Below are 19,678 nucleotides of genomic sequence, written 5' to 3'. Positions count from 1 at the left end.
CCCGGGGATGGGCAGGGAGCTGAGCTGCCGCCATAGGGAGCCTTACGCATCAACTGGCCCCAAAACCTTGCTGCTGGGGGCTGACGCAGACCCCCTGCTGCTCTGTTACTTGTGTCTCAATTCTTTGTATGTGTGCATCTACGGTCTGTTTTCGTGGTGGTGTCTCATTTTCCACTCTATGATCTCTTTGTATGCCATTTGCCCACGGATGATGTCAGGGGGAGGACGAGAAAAGATGTTCTGAAACTCACCCGCTGCATTTTGTTGTGTATTAAAAGTCAATTTGCTTTGTATCAGCGTCATGGTTTGTTTGACCTGGAACAGTGTCTCTCCATTTCCCTCTTGACTGAGCAAACGTGAAAAAGCCTGCTGCCGGCCTGGCCGCGAGTCGCGTTTCTCTGGGCTTTGGCTGAAGGGGGGGATGGTCCCCACACCCTGTGTATGCTCCAGCATAGATGCACGGATGTACCCTCACACCACCGTGCACACACAGTCACACAGATGGTCCCTAACCCTGACATGCCAACCTGACTGTGCTGACACAAGTGCTAGCACATGCGTTGGTGGGAGGGCTCCCTGCCCTGTTTCCCCCCTTTAGCCACCACATCCCCTTCCTTAATAAAGGGTCCCTCCCCGGCTCTCCTGTATCCCCTCCAAGCATTTAAGGGCTGCTACAAGGTCTCCCCGGAGCCTTCTCCTGCCCAGGCTGACCCCCCCAGCTCCCTCAGCCTGGCTCTGTAGGAGAGGTGCTCCAGCCTCTGCCCATCCTCCTGGCCTCCTCTGGCCCCACTCCCACAGCCCCACATCCTGCTGGTGCTGGGGCCCTACGGGGGGTCTCAGAGCAGAAGGGGAGAATCTCCTCCCTTGCCCGCGCTCGTGGGGGCGCAGCCCAGGACGCGATCACTCACGTTTGGGATCGCCCGGACCCCGAGCACCCCCTTACCCCACCCCCAGGCCCCCCTTTTTCCTTCCCCTCCCCGGGCAGAGGCGGGGCCGCTCCCGCCGGGGTCGCTTCGGGTCCCGCTGCTCTCCGGGGCCGCCAGAGCCGGGCAGAGCCGGGCCGGGCCGGGCCATGTACGCGGGGCGCAAGCGGCGGAAGCCGGCGCCCCGAGCGTGAGTGCGGGCGGGGAGCGGGGCTGGGGTCGGGGCCGGGAACGGGGCCGGGAGCGGGAGCGGTGGCGGTGCCCGCGGTGACACCGGCGGGCGGCTGTGCCGGCAGGGCGCGGGCTGCGGCGGCCGACGGCGGCAGGTCCAACCCGTCCAAGCGGCACCGGGAGCGGCTGAACCGGGAGCTGGAGCGGCTGGCGGCGCTGCTGCCCTTCCCCGCCGAGGTGGTGGCCGGCCTGGACAAGCTGTCGGTCCTGCGCCTCAGCGCCGGCTTCCTCCGAGCCAGGAGCTTCTTCAGCGGTGAGTTCCCGGCCGGAGCATCCCCGGGGCCCGTGGGCGTCTGTCCGTCCGTGGGCTGTCCGTCCCTGGACATCTGTGCCGGTTCTTGTCACTTCACCCCGGCTGCAGGTGAGCAGCCCTGCAGGTAGCCCCGAGGGGCAGCGCTGCACAATGCCCGCCGTTCTCCCCGTTTTTATTTTCTTATTTATTTATTTATTTATTTATTCCCCTAACTGTATTTTCTTGCTCTGACATTGCAAGAATGTCAGCTGCAAGGCTCCAGGAGATGTGCGCGCACCTCGTGCTTCGACAAAGCAGAGCCGGTGCATGTTTGGAATTAGAGGGATCTCTAAAGATTACGCTGATTTTGTTTGTGGGTTCCACTGAAGTAGAAAATTGAAGTTTAGGCTGGAGGGTTTCTGCGAGATCCCGGGCTCAGGCTCTGGCAGGCACAGCTGCGAGGGTAGTGGCACGTTAGGCAGCACATTTGGGAAGTTTCTCAGCGCAAGTGACAATTTTCCCCTGTTGCAACAGACTGGAGAAATGCTCACTGTGCTGACGATGAAGAATTACCTGTGATGTGGTTACAGTTTATTTGGGAACCCTTTAAAATATGTCATGTTAAAGACATTCCTGCATTCCACTGGGCTGTCGTTGTAATTTGTAGGAGCCCACAGGAGGGGTATATTTGGGCAGCACTGGATTTTCCTGTTGAAACACAAGTGGCTTAAACACCACATGTGACCTCAGAAACATTTTTTTTTAACTCCAAATCACTGAATATATTGAATGTCTTTTTTTTTTTTTTAGTTCCCCTTTTCCATTCTCTTTTTAAACATTGCTTGTAGGATTGGCAGGCGGGCGAAATGAAAAATTAATGGCCTGGGAGAGCAGTTGTTTGCCTTGCAGCACCGGGTCGATTTGTTTGTTTGACCGTATCGCCTGCATTCTGCGCGCTGGTTGTGCCCTGGCAGGGAGCTGTGCTGCAAGGCTGAAGGCGCTGCCCAGACCCCTCTGCATGGTGCCTGCTGGGGCACCTCGGACCCCCAGGAGCTCGTCCTGCCTGCGAGGGTGCCTCCGAAGGGGCCGAGGCAGCAGGGCAGTGCTGGCGATCCCAGGGGCTGCAGAAGCACGCTTGTTCCCGCAGGCTGCTGCGGGGTGGAGGTCCATGGCGCAGTGTGGGCCTTGCCGGTCTCCTGAAACATGAATGATTTAAAAGCCTAAAGAATTTATAAAATGGAGGGGTGGCAGAGCATTTCCTTAAAACAGCGGTTTTGAAATGGACGGTCTCATTGCAAAGCGTCATGCCAGAAGTTGTGGGGTGCTTTGGGGTTGTACTCCTTCCTAGGGAAGCTGTGCTGGGATGGGGAAAGCACAGGGTGACCCTGGGAGAGGACGGTCCTCCTGCCCCGTGAGGGGTCACCCCTGGCCAGGGCCATGCACCCTGGGGTCTGATATCCCTGTGTCCCCAGCTCAGTTGGTTTGACTTCAGCTGCTGAGCTGTGAGCGTGTCTGGAGCTATGGGACGGGCTTCTCTGGTTTAAGTCAGGTCACAGTGATTCAGGTGTGAGAGGGAGGGGGTAAAGCCCCATCCTTTTTGATGTAACTGGAGCTTGGGCTTTGAGGTAAGTCTCTTCTGCTGCTTAAATAATGTCTGTTTTTTTAAAAGAAAGACTTTTGATTTAAGTAGTTTATCTTTAAAAACAGCTTTGGGCAAGCCCACCCACAATGTCAAGTGATTTTTAGTGACTTTAGTCCACTTTGGTGTGAATGCTGGAGTGATGCTACTCTCTGAGGTGCTGTGCTGGAGCTGAGATAAAACCTTAGGAAGGCTTCTACAGCACTCAAAATATGCTGCTTTTTCTTTCCTTGACTTTTTTTCTTCTTCTTCTTCTTCTTTTTTATTCTTTTTTTTTCTTTTTGGTCTCCCTTATGTTTCATTTTTTTCCCTTGGTCTGGCAGGGAAAAGAGTTAGAGGGGGCTGGCACAGCCGGGGTCTGTCTGTGTCTGCTCGGTGCTGAGCCCTGCGAGCTCGCGTGCTCTGACTGCCGTGCCGCATCCTTGGGAATGCAAAGGGGGGTCCCGAGGAAAGGGCTTTAGCTGCTGAGTGCTGACAAGTCCGGTGTGAGATCAAATGAGGAAACACAAGTGTTTTGGGGTCTCTTCTGGTTTATGGAGAGCCGCCAGCCTGTCCCAGAGGTGAATCAATCAATTCACCCAGCAGGTTTATGCCAGCTGCCGTTTCTTCAGCCCCCTTCTTAAATAATTCATTGCAAGCAAGAAATGCTCTCGCCTCCAGGCTGTTGTTTCTCCCATCCTATTTGAAAATCAGTGACTTTTAAATTTTATTTGAATATATTGATCTGTGTGTATATGGTGTATGGGGAAGCTTATATGGCCTCAAGGGATTAGATGATGGATTCTCAATCACGGTCACTGGTAAAATTTGGGGGATTTCTCTCATTTTGTTTCTGGTTCCCAGTCATCTTCTGGACATGTGACAAATTGTTCAAAATGCAGAGCAGGTTTCATAGGCTCTCATGAAGAACATACCTGCATTTGTATTGCACTGGTCAGGATGGATCGTGTGACTTTGCTGTGGAAGCAACCTGTTGTTCAGCTGTCAGAGACACCGTGTGCAAGAAGCACCTGTGCTTTTACCTGAGCGGTGGTGTTCTGAACATTGGTTTGGGGAGATATTGCCAAAAGGAGCCCCAGTCGGCTGCTGGCACCACGTGTGGCCATGCAGTGCCCTCCTGGCCGCACCGCTCCAGGACGGCCTCGGTCCGCACGCGATGCCGGCAGCTCGGCCCGGCGGTGCCTGGCTCCCCCTAATCCCTCCCCGCAGGGCCAGCACGTGCCGCTGGCCTGGGGGGCCTGGTGGCACTTCTTCCTCCCTGGCCCCGGGAGGATCAGCCATGGGGTCTCGTGTGTTGCTTGGCCCGCTTGAAAGCGTGGTGGGTAGACCCCAAAATATGCTGGGGTGTCATTTGGAGTGGGGTCTCTTGCAGCATGCTTCTGCTGCGTGCTGGGAGGCTCGTCCACACCGTGCTTCTTGCCTGGCAAGCCCGGCCGGCCAGGGGTGCAAGAGCTGGCACCCCCCACACCCAAGCACTCATTTGCCCCCTGGGGGTAATTAGCGGTGCCTCTGAAACCTCTCTTATCAACAGTGTGCTCTTTGGAGCAGAGCAGCCCACGTGTGCTTGTTCATTCACTTCATCGGCTCTCCACTGTCCGTGCGGTTCAGCCACCTACTGCAGACAGCCGATGCCTGAAAACCTAGGGGATGGTGTAAGAAAAATAAGGCCTAGTCCTGTGATCACCCGGCTCCCTTGACTGCTAGGTAACGAGCTGGCTTCCAGGGGCACTGTGTGCTGAGAGAGTCTTGTGACTTTCCTTAGGTAGGCCGTTTCCCCGCTGCGTGCTTTCCTTGCCAAATCCTTTTCCGTGGGCCCCATGAGAATGTCTCGCAGGAGGCTGCGGTGCGGCAGGGCCTGGTGCTCCCCCTGAGAGCTGGGGGGAATGCCAGGCCCTGGGGTGCGGGCCCATGGTGGTCCCTGGGACAGGAGACGTGTGGTGGAGGGCCCACAGCAGGGTGCAGAGAGGTTCTGCAGAGCCATCAGCGCTCCTGGAAACAGCTGGAAGCCCAGCTTCGAATCCAGCTCCTGAACTTGCTGGAGGGAATCATAGCATGGTTTGGGCTCAAAGGGACCTTAAAGATCATCTCACCCGATGTCCTGCCATGGGCAGGGACATCTTTCACCAGGCCAGATTGCCCAAAGTCCCATCCAGACTGGTTTTGAACACTCTAGTGGTGGGGCACCCATAGCTTCTCTGGGCAGCCTGTTCCAGGGCCTCACCACCCTCATCGTGAAAAATTTCTGCCTCACATATTGTATGAACCTGCCCTTTTCGAGTTTAAAGCCATTCCCCCTTCTCCTGTCACAGTTTGTGGGTTATCATCAAGGACTGTCATCACATGGAGGAATGTGGCTGCCAGCATTAGGAGGTTTCAAATCCTCCTAAGTGCTGGAAAAAGAAGGGAAAACCTGGCACAGCTTTGTCCTCTTTGTCCTTGTTTAAACCTCCGCTTGTGCCTCTCCCTTTGAGACCCATGTGCCTTCAGTGATGCAACAGGGACATGTAGCTGAGGCCTCCTTGCTTTTAAAAGTGCAATTAGATCTTTTAACAGGATATTCATTATTCACCACGCGCTGTCACAGAACTGGCTGTGTCTGTACCATTCAGACAAGGGATAAATAATTAATCCATTTAGTGAAATTTGTGCCAGTGGGGAGCTGTGGCAGGTATTATGAAACAGTAAGTAAACCTGTAGTATACATTAAGAATAAGAAAGGGGAAGTTTGGGAAGTATTTGCCAGTTGCTATAAAATGGGCTCCATGCAGCAAAATGGTGAGAAATGAAGTGATGTGTCAGCAAGCCAGGGAGGAGATGGCTCTGCTGCCCAGGGTCAGCAAATCTCTGCCTGCTTCTCTTGCCATTTCCTTGGTGCTCTTTCCTTCTAGTGCGTTTCAAACACTCCACATCGGGGGAGCTGCTCCCTACTGCTGCTAAGTCACTTGGCATCCTTGCCTGAGGAATTTGCATTGGCTAGGGAGAGCTCAGTTCACAACAAATCATAAAAAAAAAAAATAATAATAATCCAGAACAGGATACACTTTAATGAGTGCATGTTCCTGTTCTTTGCTTCTCAAAGTAGCTGGAGACATGTAAGCTTGTTGTAAAATGTGTGCATTAAATCAGAGAGCACTGATCAGACTAGGCGTGCTGGCAGTGTAGCGAAGAGAGAAGCTGGAGAGGCAGGTAGCGGTGCTCCGCCTGGCACTACAGCTGCACTTCAGCTTTCACCACTTGGTAATAATAACTCCCATCTCTGCTGGAAAATCACAGAACCTCAAGAGCTTTTGTTTCTCTGTTTTTTTGTTTGTTTGCTTGCTTGCTTGTTTTTAACTTACAATATTCTGTTTCTTCTTTGCAAGCCGGTGCAGGAAAACAATTTTGAGGTGTTATTTAATGCATGAGTGTGTGAGTAGAGCTGTGGGTCGTGCTGCCCGTGAGCTTCTTGAGGGGTGGGTATAAAAGGAAGATTGGGAAACAGTAAGTCCTGATGAGGTTTTACTCCTATATGAGTAAAAATCCTGCATTTGGGGATTGGCAAAAGGAAGAAGGAAAGAGGCAGCTAGAAGGCATTTTTATTTAAAAGAACATCTCTCCTCCCAAAATCTGCTGAAACTAATAACTGGCATGCAGGTGTCCCTGCCATCGCTGGCAGGTGGGTTCGGTATTTTCTTGCCTTGTTTAAATGATTCCAACAGTGGAGGGAAGAGAGAATCTGTCACTGCTCTTGAAGAGCTCTGAAGTGGTTGAGTTCTCTTCTGCCTCTCCTGCACCAACCCCTGGGTTATGTTTCGGAGACTTCTTGCTTTCCTCCTCAGGCCATGGCTGATGCAAAATCCTGTTCCCACTTCAAGGTTTTGCCTGTGTGGAAGGAAGGGAAGGGGGCTGGGAGATATCCTCTCAAAAATGTTAATACCAGCTTGTTGGCGCAGAGATTCCTTAGGTCCGCAAAGCCCTTGCAGGTTCAGGAGTTCACCGGCAAACCTGGTAGGTGGCGAGGTGTGCCTTCAGCCTCACGTGAAGCAGCTTCCCAAGGCTGGGACCCCCGGCTCCCAGTCTACTGCTCCTGGGGGTGACAACACGAGACTTGGGGAGCTGAGTGGCAGCTCTGCATGAGGACCACCGTCCTTCCTGGCAGGGCCGTCACGGGATGCTTCTGGAGCCCCGAGGGCTGTGGGGTGACCAAAGCACCCTTGGGATGGAGGTAGCCTGCCAGGTTGTGAGCAGCACGGTGGGGCCCCGCTTGCTGTGAGCAGAAATGGTTGAAATGCAATGCCCAGCCTGCCGTGGGAAGGGGGATTTTTCTCCCGCTACAACAAAAGGCTTTTTGCGGCAAAATAGCCTGCAGGTCCTGGCAGAAGCTATTTGTTCTTTGGAGAAATAGCAGGAAAAAATGTGCAAGCCTTTCCTCGCCTTCCTCCTCCTTCAGCTGCCAGCAGTAAAGGTGATGCCGGTGGCCGGAGTGGCACCGTGCCAGCCGATGTCCTCAGAAAAAGCCGCTTCTCTCCCTTTTTTCTTTCCTGCAAAGGCCTTTCTGGGGTCATGCAGCAAGGGCGAAGCTCGCGTCCTGTCTCCCCGCCGGACGCAGCTGGTGTGAAGGCAGGCGCTCCCCTGGGGATGAGCTTTCCCCGCTCCTGCCCTGCTCGCCCTGGGTAGCGGGGAGGGAGCCGGGGCAGGATGCGGGGGTGGCTCTCCGCTCCGTCAGCCTGATGTGCCGTGACAGCCCTGCTGAATTGCTGACCCACGGGGCTATTTGTGGGGAGACAAGGCCTGGGGGCGCCGAGCGGGAGGCCTGCCCACCATGTCCACGGCCAAGAGCAGGTCTATGCGGGGCTCTGTGGGTGGCTTGGTGGAAAACGTGCTGTTTGGTGAAGGTCAGGGAAACCCTCACGGGGAATGCGGTTTGGTGGCTGGGTTTGGTGGCAGATGTTGGCACGGAGATGATGTGTCATCCTCTGATTTTAACTGGTGTCTCCTCTGGCCCCGTAGCTGATAGTGAAGTCTATTTTTAGTCAGTGCTTGTGATCCAAGTCCATTACTCACAAGTTTTCCTTTTGAAGGCAAATATCAAACCATTAAACCAGACCTCTTCAACCCTTTAGTCACTCTTTTATCAAGCAGGTTTATTTTTATCATGCACCTCCAGCGCAGCCGTCTGGGAGCTGGCAGGGGAGGAGGAAGACCTTCAATAATTCATAATCCCTGTGTCAGAAGGGCGAGTGGCTCTGCTTCCCGGGGCTGCTGGAAGGTGCTGCCCCTGGTGCCCAGGACGCTGGCGCAGCCTTGCTGGGAGAGGTGGTTTCTGTTCTTGTACGTGTGCGCGTTTTGCCATGTTCTGCTGTGAGCTATGGCTTGTCTTAATTTGATTGCATAAACCCTCTTTAACGAGACAAATGATGAGAGATTTTTTTTCCCAGCCCGTGAGCTCACTAAACGTGTCCTTTTGCAGTACGGGGGTGCAGGCAGTTGCTGGCAGACGCAGGACCTCGCAGTTACCTGCTGATGCACGTCTGTTTCAGTGATCTCTGGCTTTAACTGCTCTTTACCTGGGGGTTGTTAAAGGTCTGGGAATCAGGTTAAAAAAAGGATAGAAGAGGAATTTTGAGGTTATGGAGGGGTGGGGGGAAATGTCCTGCTAAAGTCATCTCTGGAGGGGCGAAGCAAAGGGCTGGCAGAACTTCACAGCTTCCCTGGGCAGCAGTGCCCAGCTTTGCAGCCAGGGCTGTGTTTCGGGCTCTCGTGGCAGTGACTTGGGAGCGTTACTGCAGCACTGACATCCCTTCCCTCTGCTTTGCTGCAGTTGCTCTGAAGAACCACGGTGCCAACAGAGCAGAGGGGGATGGAGACCATGACGGCAACCCTGCTCCAGGCGCAGCAGTGGCAGCAGTACCGGAGGGCGAGCTGCTCCTGCAGGTTAGTGGTCCTCTCCAGCCACCTCTCCCTGGCAGATGCCTTCAAGGGCATTTTCCTCTCATCCCCTTTCCGGCTCCTGTCCCCTTTCCAGTTCCTTCCCAGGGAAGGAAATGTTGTGGAGGCTTTCTCTGTTTTTCAGGCAGAGGCATAGCACAGAGCACATCAACAGGTGCAGATGACCGCTATGCTCAGGGTATTCTCACACGTGTGCCCGTATATACAGAGTGCACTGTAGCATCCCGGGAGCTCTGTGAGAAGCACATGGCTGGCTCCTTTGGAGATGCTGGAGGCACCTCACGTCTGTGCTTCTCTGTCTGCAAGCTGGCTCAGGGGGATGAACGGGTTTGTCCCCCCATGGAGCTCCTCCACTCCCTCTGAGCCCAAAGGTCTCGCTCTGTGAGCTGGGCAGCCCCGGCGCCTGTCCAGAAGCTCACTCAGCAGGAATTATAATTACTGTCTTGCCTGGTTGCTGGGGGGCCAGGATCTCGGTGCCTAGTGAAATGCTGGTTAATAACCAAAACCGCGAGGGGTTTCTGCTGTCAAAGCACAGAGCTGTGGACATAGCTAAACCGCGCTCAGCGGGGCTGGGCAGGGGTTAATGCCCTGCTCATCATACTCCTCCCAGAGCTTGGGGCCGCCCTTGCAGAGGCACCAAGCGAGGGGCTAAAAGCTCTGGCTTTAGGTTTGGCTCTCGCAGGAGCTCTCCTGTGGGATGCTGGATGTGGCACATGGTCAGGACTTGCCTCCATTCCATGGGGAAAAACTCCTCCAGTTTAAGAACCTACATCTGCTCTGTCTGCCACCTTAGATGCTAGATATGCCTTTCTCTTGTGGTCCACCCTGTTCCTCCCCTTCTGCTCCTGAGGTTTTCCAGTGTTATGTTCTTGGTCTGTTCTTGTCACCAAGGCTGCCTTCAGCAGGCTCAGTCTGCCTGTTGGTTGGTGTGACAAGGAAGGACGGGGCACTGCAAGACCTTGCTCACTGCCACCGCGGCGGGACAGTGCCTCCAGAGCTGCTCAAAGGGTTAAAGTGCATTTGGCAGCACTAATTAACCTCTGCAGCAGATTCCCACACACTGAGATCAACCCAGTAAATAGAGAGAGCATTTGTGCCTGGGATAAAGGGAAGGAGAGGGGGGAGAAACGCGGACCTGGACAATGAAGCAGGAATTGGCAGCAACAATAGCCGGACTTGGCTGAGACGACACGCTAGACCCTAATTAATCCTGATGTCTGTACATGACGAAGCGAGGGAAGCAAGGCAGGGCTGGCTGCCCCAGCTGCAGCCAGGTTAGTGGTACGGGTGGGTTTTAGCTGTGCACAGCCACAGGTTTGGGAGAAGAAGAGGACCCTGCCTTCTGGTGGGTTCCTGCTTGGGGCTGGCAGCAGTGTCCCTGGAGGGACCTCTTGTCCTTAGGAGGGGTGGCCAGGTGGTGCTGCCAGCCCTGTGGAAGCTCTGTGGCTTCTGGAGGCTACAACCAACTGGGACAACTCCCAGACTGGTGGGGCAACTCCTATGCACCTCGTAGTCCTCACGGATCTCCAGGGGCCAAGGACACTGTCCCTGGTCCCTTCTACCATGTCCCTTCCTGCCAGGGCAACACCCAAATTGCCACCCAGGTTTGTGAGGCTGGTAGGAATGAGCCTTTCTGGGGGAGGACAGAGGCTCCGGCCGGCTCACCCCTTCCTGACAGGGAGTGCAGTGCTCCCTTGGATGTTGGCTTTGTGGTCCTGGAGCTCGAGGAGAGGACAGAAGGGCCACTGAACTGTAAAATGCGTTACAAAACAAAACAAAAACAAAACCACACCAAGCTGTGTAGCATTAAAAATGCATCACAAACTTAGGGTTGGTGGCTGCATTTGCTGTTTTCCGTGGGGAGGGCTTAGTTCTTCAAGCCTGCAGGGGCAGAGGAGCCTGAGCATTTATTTTATACGAGCAGACCACAGCATTCAGCGAGCACCTGCAGCCTCCTTGGGCGGAGGATGTGCACACGCTCTTTCAGCACCTGGGGAGGACAGCAGGGATGCAAACCTGGGAGCACCCAGGCAGAGGCAGGTTAACCTTCAATGCAGCCCATGTGAAGTGCTGTTTTGATTCCCGATTGTCAAAAAGGCTTCTTTCCGCCAGAGTACCAGAACAGACCAGCTCCCGGTGGTGTCTGGATTCATTCTGCAAGTGGTTCTCAGATTTGCGTTCACTCTTCGCTTAGGATGAGGATAAATGTCCAAATCTGAATCTGAGTGAGGATGGAAGCAAAGTTTTCCATCAGTTCCGATTAGGGTACGCTCGGGCAGCTGCATGGAAGAGAGCTACGTGACCTCAGAGAAACCCAGCAGAAGGTTCTGTCTGCTTCCTCAGTGAGCACAGCTCCGCTGGCATTGATCCCACTTCTCTCCAGTCAGCCTTCAGCTGGCAGGATTTAACTAAGCGAGGCAGAACAGAGGAAATCTAAGAATAAGCTGTGGGCTTGACCTCTGCTAGGTAAAGCAGGATCTCACCAGGTGGGCGAGAGTAGCAGAGGTTGGGAGTCTCCTGCATCCTTGTTGCCCTCACTGTGTGTTTCTGCAAGGGGGAAAAGTAAACGTAGAGGATCAGCTGGCGCTGCCCAGGGCTGCTGTGCTACCGAGCAGGACCTTGAGATGTTCACAGCTGCTGGTGGGCCCAGCAGCGAGATGTGGTTGGAAGGGCTTCATCTTCTTCCAGGGCTTCTGTGCTTTGTCTTGTGCTTTGTCTTCTGGCACGCACCTCTCCCTTCGTGGGGCAGTGGACCAGCCAGGACTGGGGCGACCAGTGTCCAAGCAGAATGAAACGTGCAGTCCTGCTAGAAGAGGGTGATGTGAGCGTGGCACATAGCTGCTGACCTCCTCTCTCTCCTAGGCACTCAATGGCTTCGTGCTGGTGGTAACGTCCGAAGGGCTGATATTTTACTCCTCTCACACGATCCAGGACTATCTGGGATTTCATCAGGTTGGTGGAACACCTCTGGCTGGCAGCGATGGGTTTGCAGGGTGGATTTTTCCTTGGCAGTGGAGAATAGCCTGAAGTTCCCTGCAGGGAGGGAGCCCTGTGGGGATTGCAGGGTCTTCGGAGGGTTGCATGTACAGGGAAGAAGGCAAGATATTGTCTGTGGCTGCTGGGTGGCCTGACCCGTTACTGTGACCCCAGACTACTCCTTCTTTCTAGGGGCTCAAAAATCATCACCGAGGGGAGCAAGGACTGAGACCTGCAATATATGAAGCCCTATACCCTCCCTTTGAGTTCAGTGGCTTAGGAATTGAAGATGTGAAGTGCCCTTCACTGAGCTTGAGAGATGAGAGAGTTAAGTGTCTGAAGAGGGTCTTTGCTGTTTTTTATGCCCCAACCCAGCCCTGGGGACAGAGCAGGCACACTAGCAGAGCTTCATCTGGAAGAAAAACCTCATCTCAGTGGAATGGGGAGTTTCTTATCTTCTATAAATGTGAAGTTTCCCAGTGCCCAAGAGACTGCAGGCTCCTGGGAGCGTGCACAGAGGCTAGGCTACAGACAGGGCTGTAATTCCTCCAGGGCAGAAAGGCTGGGAACTGACTTGTTTGCTTGCTGGGCATTCGCACAGGGTTGTGTGAGTAGGCTGCAGAAAGCCAGCAGCCTGAGAGTTATACATCCTGGTGGCTGGGAAGGGAAAATTCCCCTTTCTCACCATCCCAGCGCTGTAGGGTCAGGGAAGATGAGAAGCATCACAATATCCTTTGGAAGGACGGCTCCCTAGGGCCACTGCTCACCCCTACTTCCTCTCCACCCTTGTGCAGCAGGCAGCATTTGCCACGTAAGGCACCAAACACTCTGTTGGCTCAGTGTAGCATCCCCTCTGCATTCGTGTCTCTACATGAGTGACAGTGGGGATTTCCACAGTGGTCTTGTGAATTTGGACCCCGTGTTGTCAGACGTGGTCATGGGGAGGTGTCAAAGCAACTCTGTTAGCCCAGAGATGCTTTCCACCAGCCACGCTGACAGGCTGACATTCATGGCTCTGCTGCGTAATGCTGTGTGGGATGCCTGGGGCTCCCTGCCCAGTTTGCCTTTGGACACCTGCTCACCTGGGTGACCTGCAGTAAATCCTGTAAGGCTTTGTGGTTATCTGAGCACCCAAATAACCTGGAAGCAACGTGGTCCAATTTACTCAGAAATTGGGCTTCCCGTCAAGCCTTTAGTTACTGTAGCTGTGGTGTTGCTCACACACAGCTGGCTTTCCCCAGCCCATGCTGGGTAGATGAGAACCCTCCACCCAGGCAGAGGGAGCAAGTCCCGGAGCTCTTAGGAACAGTGTAGAGATGTGGCAGCTTTGCTTTCATAACTCAGCACCAGGATTTTGAAGGAAACCATGTGAAGGGGATGTACTGGGGAAACTGGGTGGGATATGGCCAAGAGAGCAGGATTTGGGACTGACAGGCTCTTTCAAGGTGAAAATCAGCACCTGGGGGCAGGCCACGTTGCTCACACATTGCTTTTTCCTCTAGACAGATGTCATGCACCAGAGCGTCTTCGAGCTGATCCACACCGAGGACCAGCAGGAATTCAGGCGCAACCTCCACTGGGCTCTCAACCCGCCCCACGCTCCCGAGGGGGAGCCCTCTCCTGAAGGTAGGCGCAGGCTGGGAGGCAGGCACAGACAGCACAAACTGCTCTGTTCCCTCTCTACGCTGTGGAACCAGCTACCAGACCTGTGGGGTTTGTGTCCTTGTGGCTCATCCAACACGCCGTGGCTCTGCCGAGACTTCTGTCGCTGTGCTCTGCAGATGCCTCAGTCCCTGGTGCTGCTGGTGCCAGCCCTTGCTGGGGACTGGGACCACCAGCCTCTGGCTCCTCTCTCAGCTCCTATCTCCTGCAGGGAGGAAGAGTCTGGGCTCTTCTGCTGCTGCCTACAAGCCCGATCAGCTGCCCCCAGAAAACTCTTCCTTTCTGGAAAGGAGCTTCGTGTGCCGGTTTCGCTGCCTGCTGGATAATTCCTCTGGCTTCCTGGTGAGTACAGGGCTGCACTGAAAACTCTGCAGCAGGCTCCCCCTAAGGGCTTCATGATGCTGTTGGAGCTTAAAAGTTGGCCTTGAAAGACCTGGTACTCTTTTCTGTCATGTGCAGTATCTGCCTACCTCAAGAAAGAGATTTTTTCTGTGTTTTTTCTTATGTTTTGTCTGTATGTACAACCTGTCCTGAGGGACGTGTTCCTCTTCTCTCAGAGGCACTGAGTCTTAAACAAAATTGCTTTTTCTCCACACAGATTGCCAGGGTTTTGTGTTAAATGCATGTCTTAAGATCAAATAGATGCTGATCATCTCTCCTCTCTGCTGCAAGTGAATGGGGTTCTTAGCTTCATAATCACAGGTGTAATGAGCCTCTTTCTCTCTCCCTCTCTCATCCCAATTCAGTTTGGAAACTCAACATGAAGAAAGAGTCCTGGTTGCCCATCTCTTAGAAGCAGTGGTGCTCAGTGGGGTTGTGACATGGCTCACTTAAAATGAAGAGCAGCCTATGCATGACATGATGTGCTGATCAACTGCAGGCTGCTGTGCCGCTGAGCCCTGGGCCAGCAGCGGGGAGCTGCTGGGGGAGAAAGCAATGGGGAGCTGAGTGTAGCATCCCTTCAAAACCCCGTCTTGTTTTAGAGGGAGTGCTGTCTGTGCTCACCTGGGAGTGGGAGAGTTGCGAGGGACAATGCTCCAGGAGCACCAGTTGGGACCTGTGGTGTTACCCTGACTGGGGCTGTGGGAGACCCATGCAGAACACGTGAACCTCCTCAGTCTGGAGGTTCACCCAAACTGAGTTCACCCAGTTCTGTGTGGCACTGACCTTTTCTTCTCTTTCTAGGCTTTAAACCTTCAAGGCAGGCTGAAATTCCTTCATGGGCAGAACAAAAGATCTGAAGATGGGTCTGCATTCCCCCCCCAGCTTGCTCTTTTTGCCATCTCCACCCCCTTGCAGCCCCCATCCATCCTGGAGATCAGAACCAAGAACATGATCTTCAGGACAAAGCACAAGCTGGACTTCACCCCCTTGGCGTGTGATGCCAAGTAAGTGGCAGAGCTGAGCCGAGGGGTGATGCTGTGTGCTTACTGCACGTTAGTTCATGTTGTGCCTGGTGATTTCTGCCTCTCAGCCGGGTGCATTCTTCCTCTTCTGCAGGGGGAAGATGGTTTTGGGCTACACCGAGGCAGAGCTGCGGATGTGTGGCACAGGCTACCAGTTTGTCCATGCTGCTGACATGCTGTACTGTGCCGAGAACCACGTCAGAAGTAAGAGTCTTTTTCCCTGGTCCCCTGGTGCCCACCTCTGAGGCTGGGACTATGGGCAGCTCCTTTAGCACTGTATCAAGCCAGGCAGCTCTTTGTCCATAGGATGCTTTGCTTTATGCCTTGCTGTGACGCTCTTGTCACTCTGTAGGGAGCTTGGGGAGGTGAGTAGTGAGGTCTATCTAGCCAGGGCAGGGTGGTGTCCCCTGTGTGTGCCAGCCAGGACATCCTTCAGCTGCCACCCTCCTGCTTATCCCTGCGGGAAACGGCAGCGTTGCTGGAGGCAGCCCTGCCTCAGGTGACGTGCTGACGGGCCCCTGCATGCGTGCTTCCTCCTGGCAGTGATGAGAACGGGGGAGAGCGGCCTGACGGTGTTCCGCCTGCTGACCAAGGACAAGCGCTGGAAGTGGGTGCAGGCCAACGCGCGGCTCGTCTACAAGAACGGCAAGCCCGAGTACATCATTGTCACACAGAGACCCCTCGTGTGAGTGCCGGCCAGGCGAGGGTGGGGACAGACTGGCTTTGCCCATCAGTGTGAGCTCTGAGATGCCCACGCAGGGCAGGATGCTCTATTTGTCAGTGCTTCTTCTGCCTTTTAAAGGGGCAGCCATAAGATGCAGTGCTCTGATGCTCCTTCAGCCACATGTCCCTCTGCAAGGCCCCCACAAGAAGGGGAGAGTGTTGAGCAATGCTCATATCCCTGCTCTGGTGTCCTGAGCACCAGCCTGGGCTGACCCTGGTGGCTGCTCTCCAGCTGCTGTGGGGACAGAGCGGGATCTGCAGGGACTTCCAATGTGCCTGCAGTAGGGCAGCAGCACAACACCCCTGTCCTTGGGGTCCACAGCACAGAGGAGCAGTGCAAAGGCTTGGCTGCTGTCTGTCTCTACTACCCTTTGCATTTTATGCATCTGTTGTTTTTGCTACAGATGTTTGTTTTTATGCATGTATATATTTAAATATATGTGTCTGTGTGCATGTGTGCATTCATTTGCACATAAATGTGTGTGTGTGTACACGTGGGACCATATGTCCCATCAGTGCACATGGGCTGGTTGTAGCAAAGGGGCCGTGGGTTTCAGGATTCACAACTCTGCACTGTAGAGCAGTTCACAGAGTGCATGCACATCCAGACCGCAGTCTCTTCTTCTTGCTCTGCAGAGATGAAGAAGGAGGAGAGCACCTTCGAAAACGGTCCATGCATCTTCCCTTTACCTTTGCTACTGGAGAAGCACTCTTATACCAAAGCGCTTACCCTCTCCCAGGCTTCTCTGATGCTTTCCAGAGCAAAGGGAGGAGCAGCAAGTCCAAGAAGCCCTCCCACAGCAATGGAGGGCACTCCCAGAAGGACAGCATTGCCCCCAGTTCTCTGCTGGGTGCCATGCTGCAGCAGGACAAGGCTGTGTACATCTCTCACCCATCTCCTGCGCCTAGCCACCCGTTCAGCAGCAGTTTCTTGGATCACCTTGAGGACATGTCCTCGCTGGGTGCAGAAGGAGAGGCCTGGAGCATGGACACTGCTCCAGTTTCCTCAAGGGAAGACAGCTTCAAAAAGGAGCTGGTGGATTTGCAGCAGGAGGACCCTCTCTTGGCCACCCTGGACTCTCTGTCAATTAACAGCGACGAGAGCTGCTCCAACAACGAGTTTTTCAGTGTGCTGGAGAGTCTGGGGCTGAACGCCAAAGACCTGGAGCTCCTGCTGCTGGATGAGAAAATGGTGATGGTCAATATGGACCCTGACCACACCCCGTCCCTGAGCGACCTCCTCACCAACAACGAGATCCTCTCCTACATCCATGCCACGCTGGTGAACAAGTCCGAGGGAGACCACCGGGCCTGCCCCCTGCCAGGAGCCACCTCGAGCCCACCTGGAGGCCCGGCTGCGTACCCAGCCCACGCAGAGGACGAGGACTCGCAGTACCCGTCCCAGCAAACACAGCAGCCTGGCGTTGTCCCAGGGCAGGCCGCTGCTCTGCTGTGGGAACAGCCCCTCCTTGATGCACCAGGGCAGCCGTCCCCGCTGCCCCCGAGGCCGGCGGAGGTAGGGAAGGAACCGTCTGGAGGCTTGCAGTGGAGGCCCGGTGGGGAGGAGGACCTGCTCCGCTTCCTCCACCTGACGCAGGGCACCCCGTGGGCCAAAGCTGCCGGCTCGCCCCTGGGAGCCCCGTACCCGCTGCAGGAGGTTCAGCAGCCGGAGGGTGACTTCCCGGCCGTGCATCCCACCCAAGGGGACATTCTCCAGACCTTCTCCTTGCCCAGCCAGTGCCAGGGGCGCGGTGCACTGCCAAGGCAGCCAAAATACAAGGCTGGCCAGCGCATGCTGATGAACAGGTTGTGTGGCCACCATTCCCCCTCTTTTCCACACTTCCTTCCCACTAGCAGCAATAGCCCGTGGCAGGACTATGTCTCCCCGCTCCTGACAGCCCCAGCTCAGCCTGATTTTTATGGTATCAGCCAAGACTTCTCCCAGCACCAGGGCTGCTTGGGTCCACCACCTGGTCCTGGTGCGCCAGCAGTGGACTTTAACCTAAACGGATTGTGCAGCGTGGAAACCCTGGGCAGTGGGGGATGCCAGGAGGAGATGGTTCCATACTCTGGGTTTTTCCCCCCTTCCTCATACCAGCTTATTCCTGAGAAGCAGCCGAGCCCCGTCCCCTCCATGCCCCAGTACCCTTTCCTGAGCTCACCTGCAGAGTGCTTTGGCAGCATCACCAGTGCACTGGAGGCGCCCGTGAATTCCTGCGGGGTGTACGCCTCCATGCTGAGCCAGGACACCAGGCGTGAGGTAAGGGCCTCTCTGCTCTTAAGCTCAGTGTTTTCTGTGCTGGGATTTCCTGGGGGGTCTTAGCACAGGAAAGCCACGTGCTGGCTGTTGGGTAGACAGGAATCACCCTGCTCTGCCAGTGCATGGCCAGAAAGATTTGAGAGGCTTTTCTTTGCACCAGGAGTTGCAGAGCAAGAGATCAGGACATGGGTTCTTCCCTTTAGAAGGTATCTGGTTGTGGGTCTGGTTTCCATGTGATTTGTTTTGTTGCCCTTTCTGTGTAGGGCATAATTCCAGCCATGCACTGGTAAGCTTTGATGGGTGGTGCGTGTCAGATGACGATCTGCTGTCCCATTTTACAGGCACAGAGATGAGGTCTGTCAGGGGATTTCAGGTGCCTTAAATGCCCCCAGACAAGATCCACCAAGACTACGCTAAATTCTTTAGGTAGCTTCTTTACAGCTCTGCCAGCAAAACCCTGCCAAGTGCCTCAGCACTCTCTTTCCTCCCTCTTCTCGTAGCCTGACAGCAGCTGCATTTTGCCTGGTGCTCGGATGGGGCTCCCCGGAGACGTGCCCAAGGGCAGCCCTGCTCCCTCCTGCAAGCTGCACCCTCGTGCAGAAGTGCTGCCGGATCACCCCCACGCCTCCAGCAGTGACTTCTATCTCTAGGACAGCAAGACCAGACCCAGCAAAGTGGGGTTATTCACTGGGGATGGAGCTGCCTTCCAGCTGTGGACAGCAAACCTTCCCCCTACCACGTGTGTCCTGTCCTGGCTCTTGATGCTTTGGCTTGGCTGTTTCCTGTGTTTTATCAACTTCCCACCATGCTGCCCCTGCAGAGGCTCCACGTGCTGGTGCTGGTCCCCTGGGGGCATCCAGGGCTTTGGGAAGGGAGGTGGCTGCTGTGGCGGGCAGCGGGCCAGGAGGGCAGTTACCTGCAGGGCACGGTGAGGCGGGTCAGCTGGCGTGCGGGGCATCGTCTTTATCTTGCATCATCCGAGAGTAGTGTCAGTCCTGGTCAGCTGGAGGATCTCAAATTTTGAGGCACGTTGGTTGTTTGCTTGTGTCCCACCCCCTGCTCCTGTTTCTGCAGCAGGGTGAGCCCGTGTTGTCCACACACCTTACCGAGAGTCACATTTGAAATGTTTTCGCCTTCTATGGTTGCTGTTGTTTTTAAATGGCATTCAGACTAGCTGTTGCTCTATAAAGAGAAATAATTGCTTTCAAACAGCAGCCAGGCTGGTGCACTGGAGGTTGCATTTCTGGTGTATTTTTCTGGGCTTTTGGAAATCCAGGCTGCTTCCGTGGCTGTCACGGTTCAGTAGTCCCTGTCTGTGCAAGCAGCCCTCACCTCTGAGGACGGGTGGGTTCCTGCTCCATGCTGATGGCCAGGCAAGGCTGTCGTCCTTGAGCTTCACCAAAGCTTTGCAGTTACATGCGTCATTCAACAACGATGCAAGAGTTGTGTGTAGGGAAAAAAAAAAAATTAAAAAAAAATGGGAAAGGCTTTCACCCGTGCTATTAAATTTCCTGCCATCCCAGCCAGGCACCTGTGGCAGCAGCCGCGCTGTATGGATATTGCCTGTTTCATAAAGGAAGCTGAAGCCTGACTTGTGTTTTTGTGTGGCACCGGTCCTTCCCCGTTGCCAGATTTCTGTGTGTGCCAGGCATTCCCGTGTTAGGGTGTAGATTAGAAGTCCTGTACAGAATGCCCTGG

At 54.7% G+C, this 19,678-nt stretch overlaps 1 protein-coding gene across 4 annotated transcripts; it reads left to right on the top strand.

The window, feature by feature from the left end:
* Positions 1–1,057: 1,057 nt before the first annotated feature.
* LOC118170084 (aryl hydrocarbon receptor-like) lies at positions 1,058–18,835 on the top strand. 4 transcript variants are annotated; one of them, XM_035332043.1, is made up of 12 exons: positions 6,753–6,879; positions 6,958–7,012; positions 8,826–8,938; positions 11,816–11,905; positions 13,432–13,555; positions 13,803–13,933; positions 14,777–14,979; positions 15,092–15,201; positions 15,541–15,682; positions 16,357–17,092; positions 17,126–17,980; positions 18,481–18,835. In XM_035332043.1, the coding sequence occupies exons 1-12, from the start codon at positions 6,847–6,849 to the stop codon at positions 18,628–18,630; spliced, it is 2,742 nt and encodes a 913-aa protein (XP_035187934.1). In that variant the 5' UTR covers positions 6,753–6,846; the 3' UTR covers positions 18,631–18,835. The 4 variants fall into 4 exon arrangements, with proteins under 4 accessions (XP_035187931.1, XP_035187935.1, XP_035187934.1 ...); XM_035332040.1 differs by lacking the exons at positions 6,753–6,879; positions 6,958–7,012 and adding exons at positions 1,058–1,113; positions 1,220–1,407 and having other exon boundaries at positions 16,357–17,980; XM_035332044.1 differs by lacking the exons at positions 6,753–6,879; positions 6,958–7,012; positions 18,481–18,835 and adding exons at positions 1,058–1,113; positions 1,220–1,407 and having other exon boundaries at positions 16,357–17,079; positions 17,114–17,378.
* The last annotated feature ends 843 nt before the right edge of the window (positions 18,836–19,678 follow it).

Source organism: Oxyura jamaicensis, chromosome 7, assembly GCF_011077185.1.
Source record: "Oxyura jamaicensis isolate SHBP4307 breed ruddy duck chromosome 7, BPBGC_Ojam_1.0, whole genome shotgun sequence".
NCBI classification, from domain to species: domain Eukaryota; kingdom Metazoa; phylum Chordata; class Aves; order Anseriformes; family Anatidae; genus Oxyura; species Oxyura jamaicensis.
This window is presented reverse-complemented; position numbering and strand designations above follow the sequence as displayed.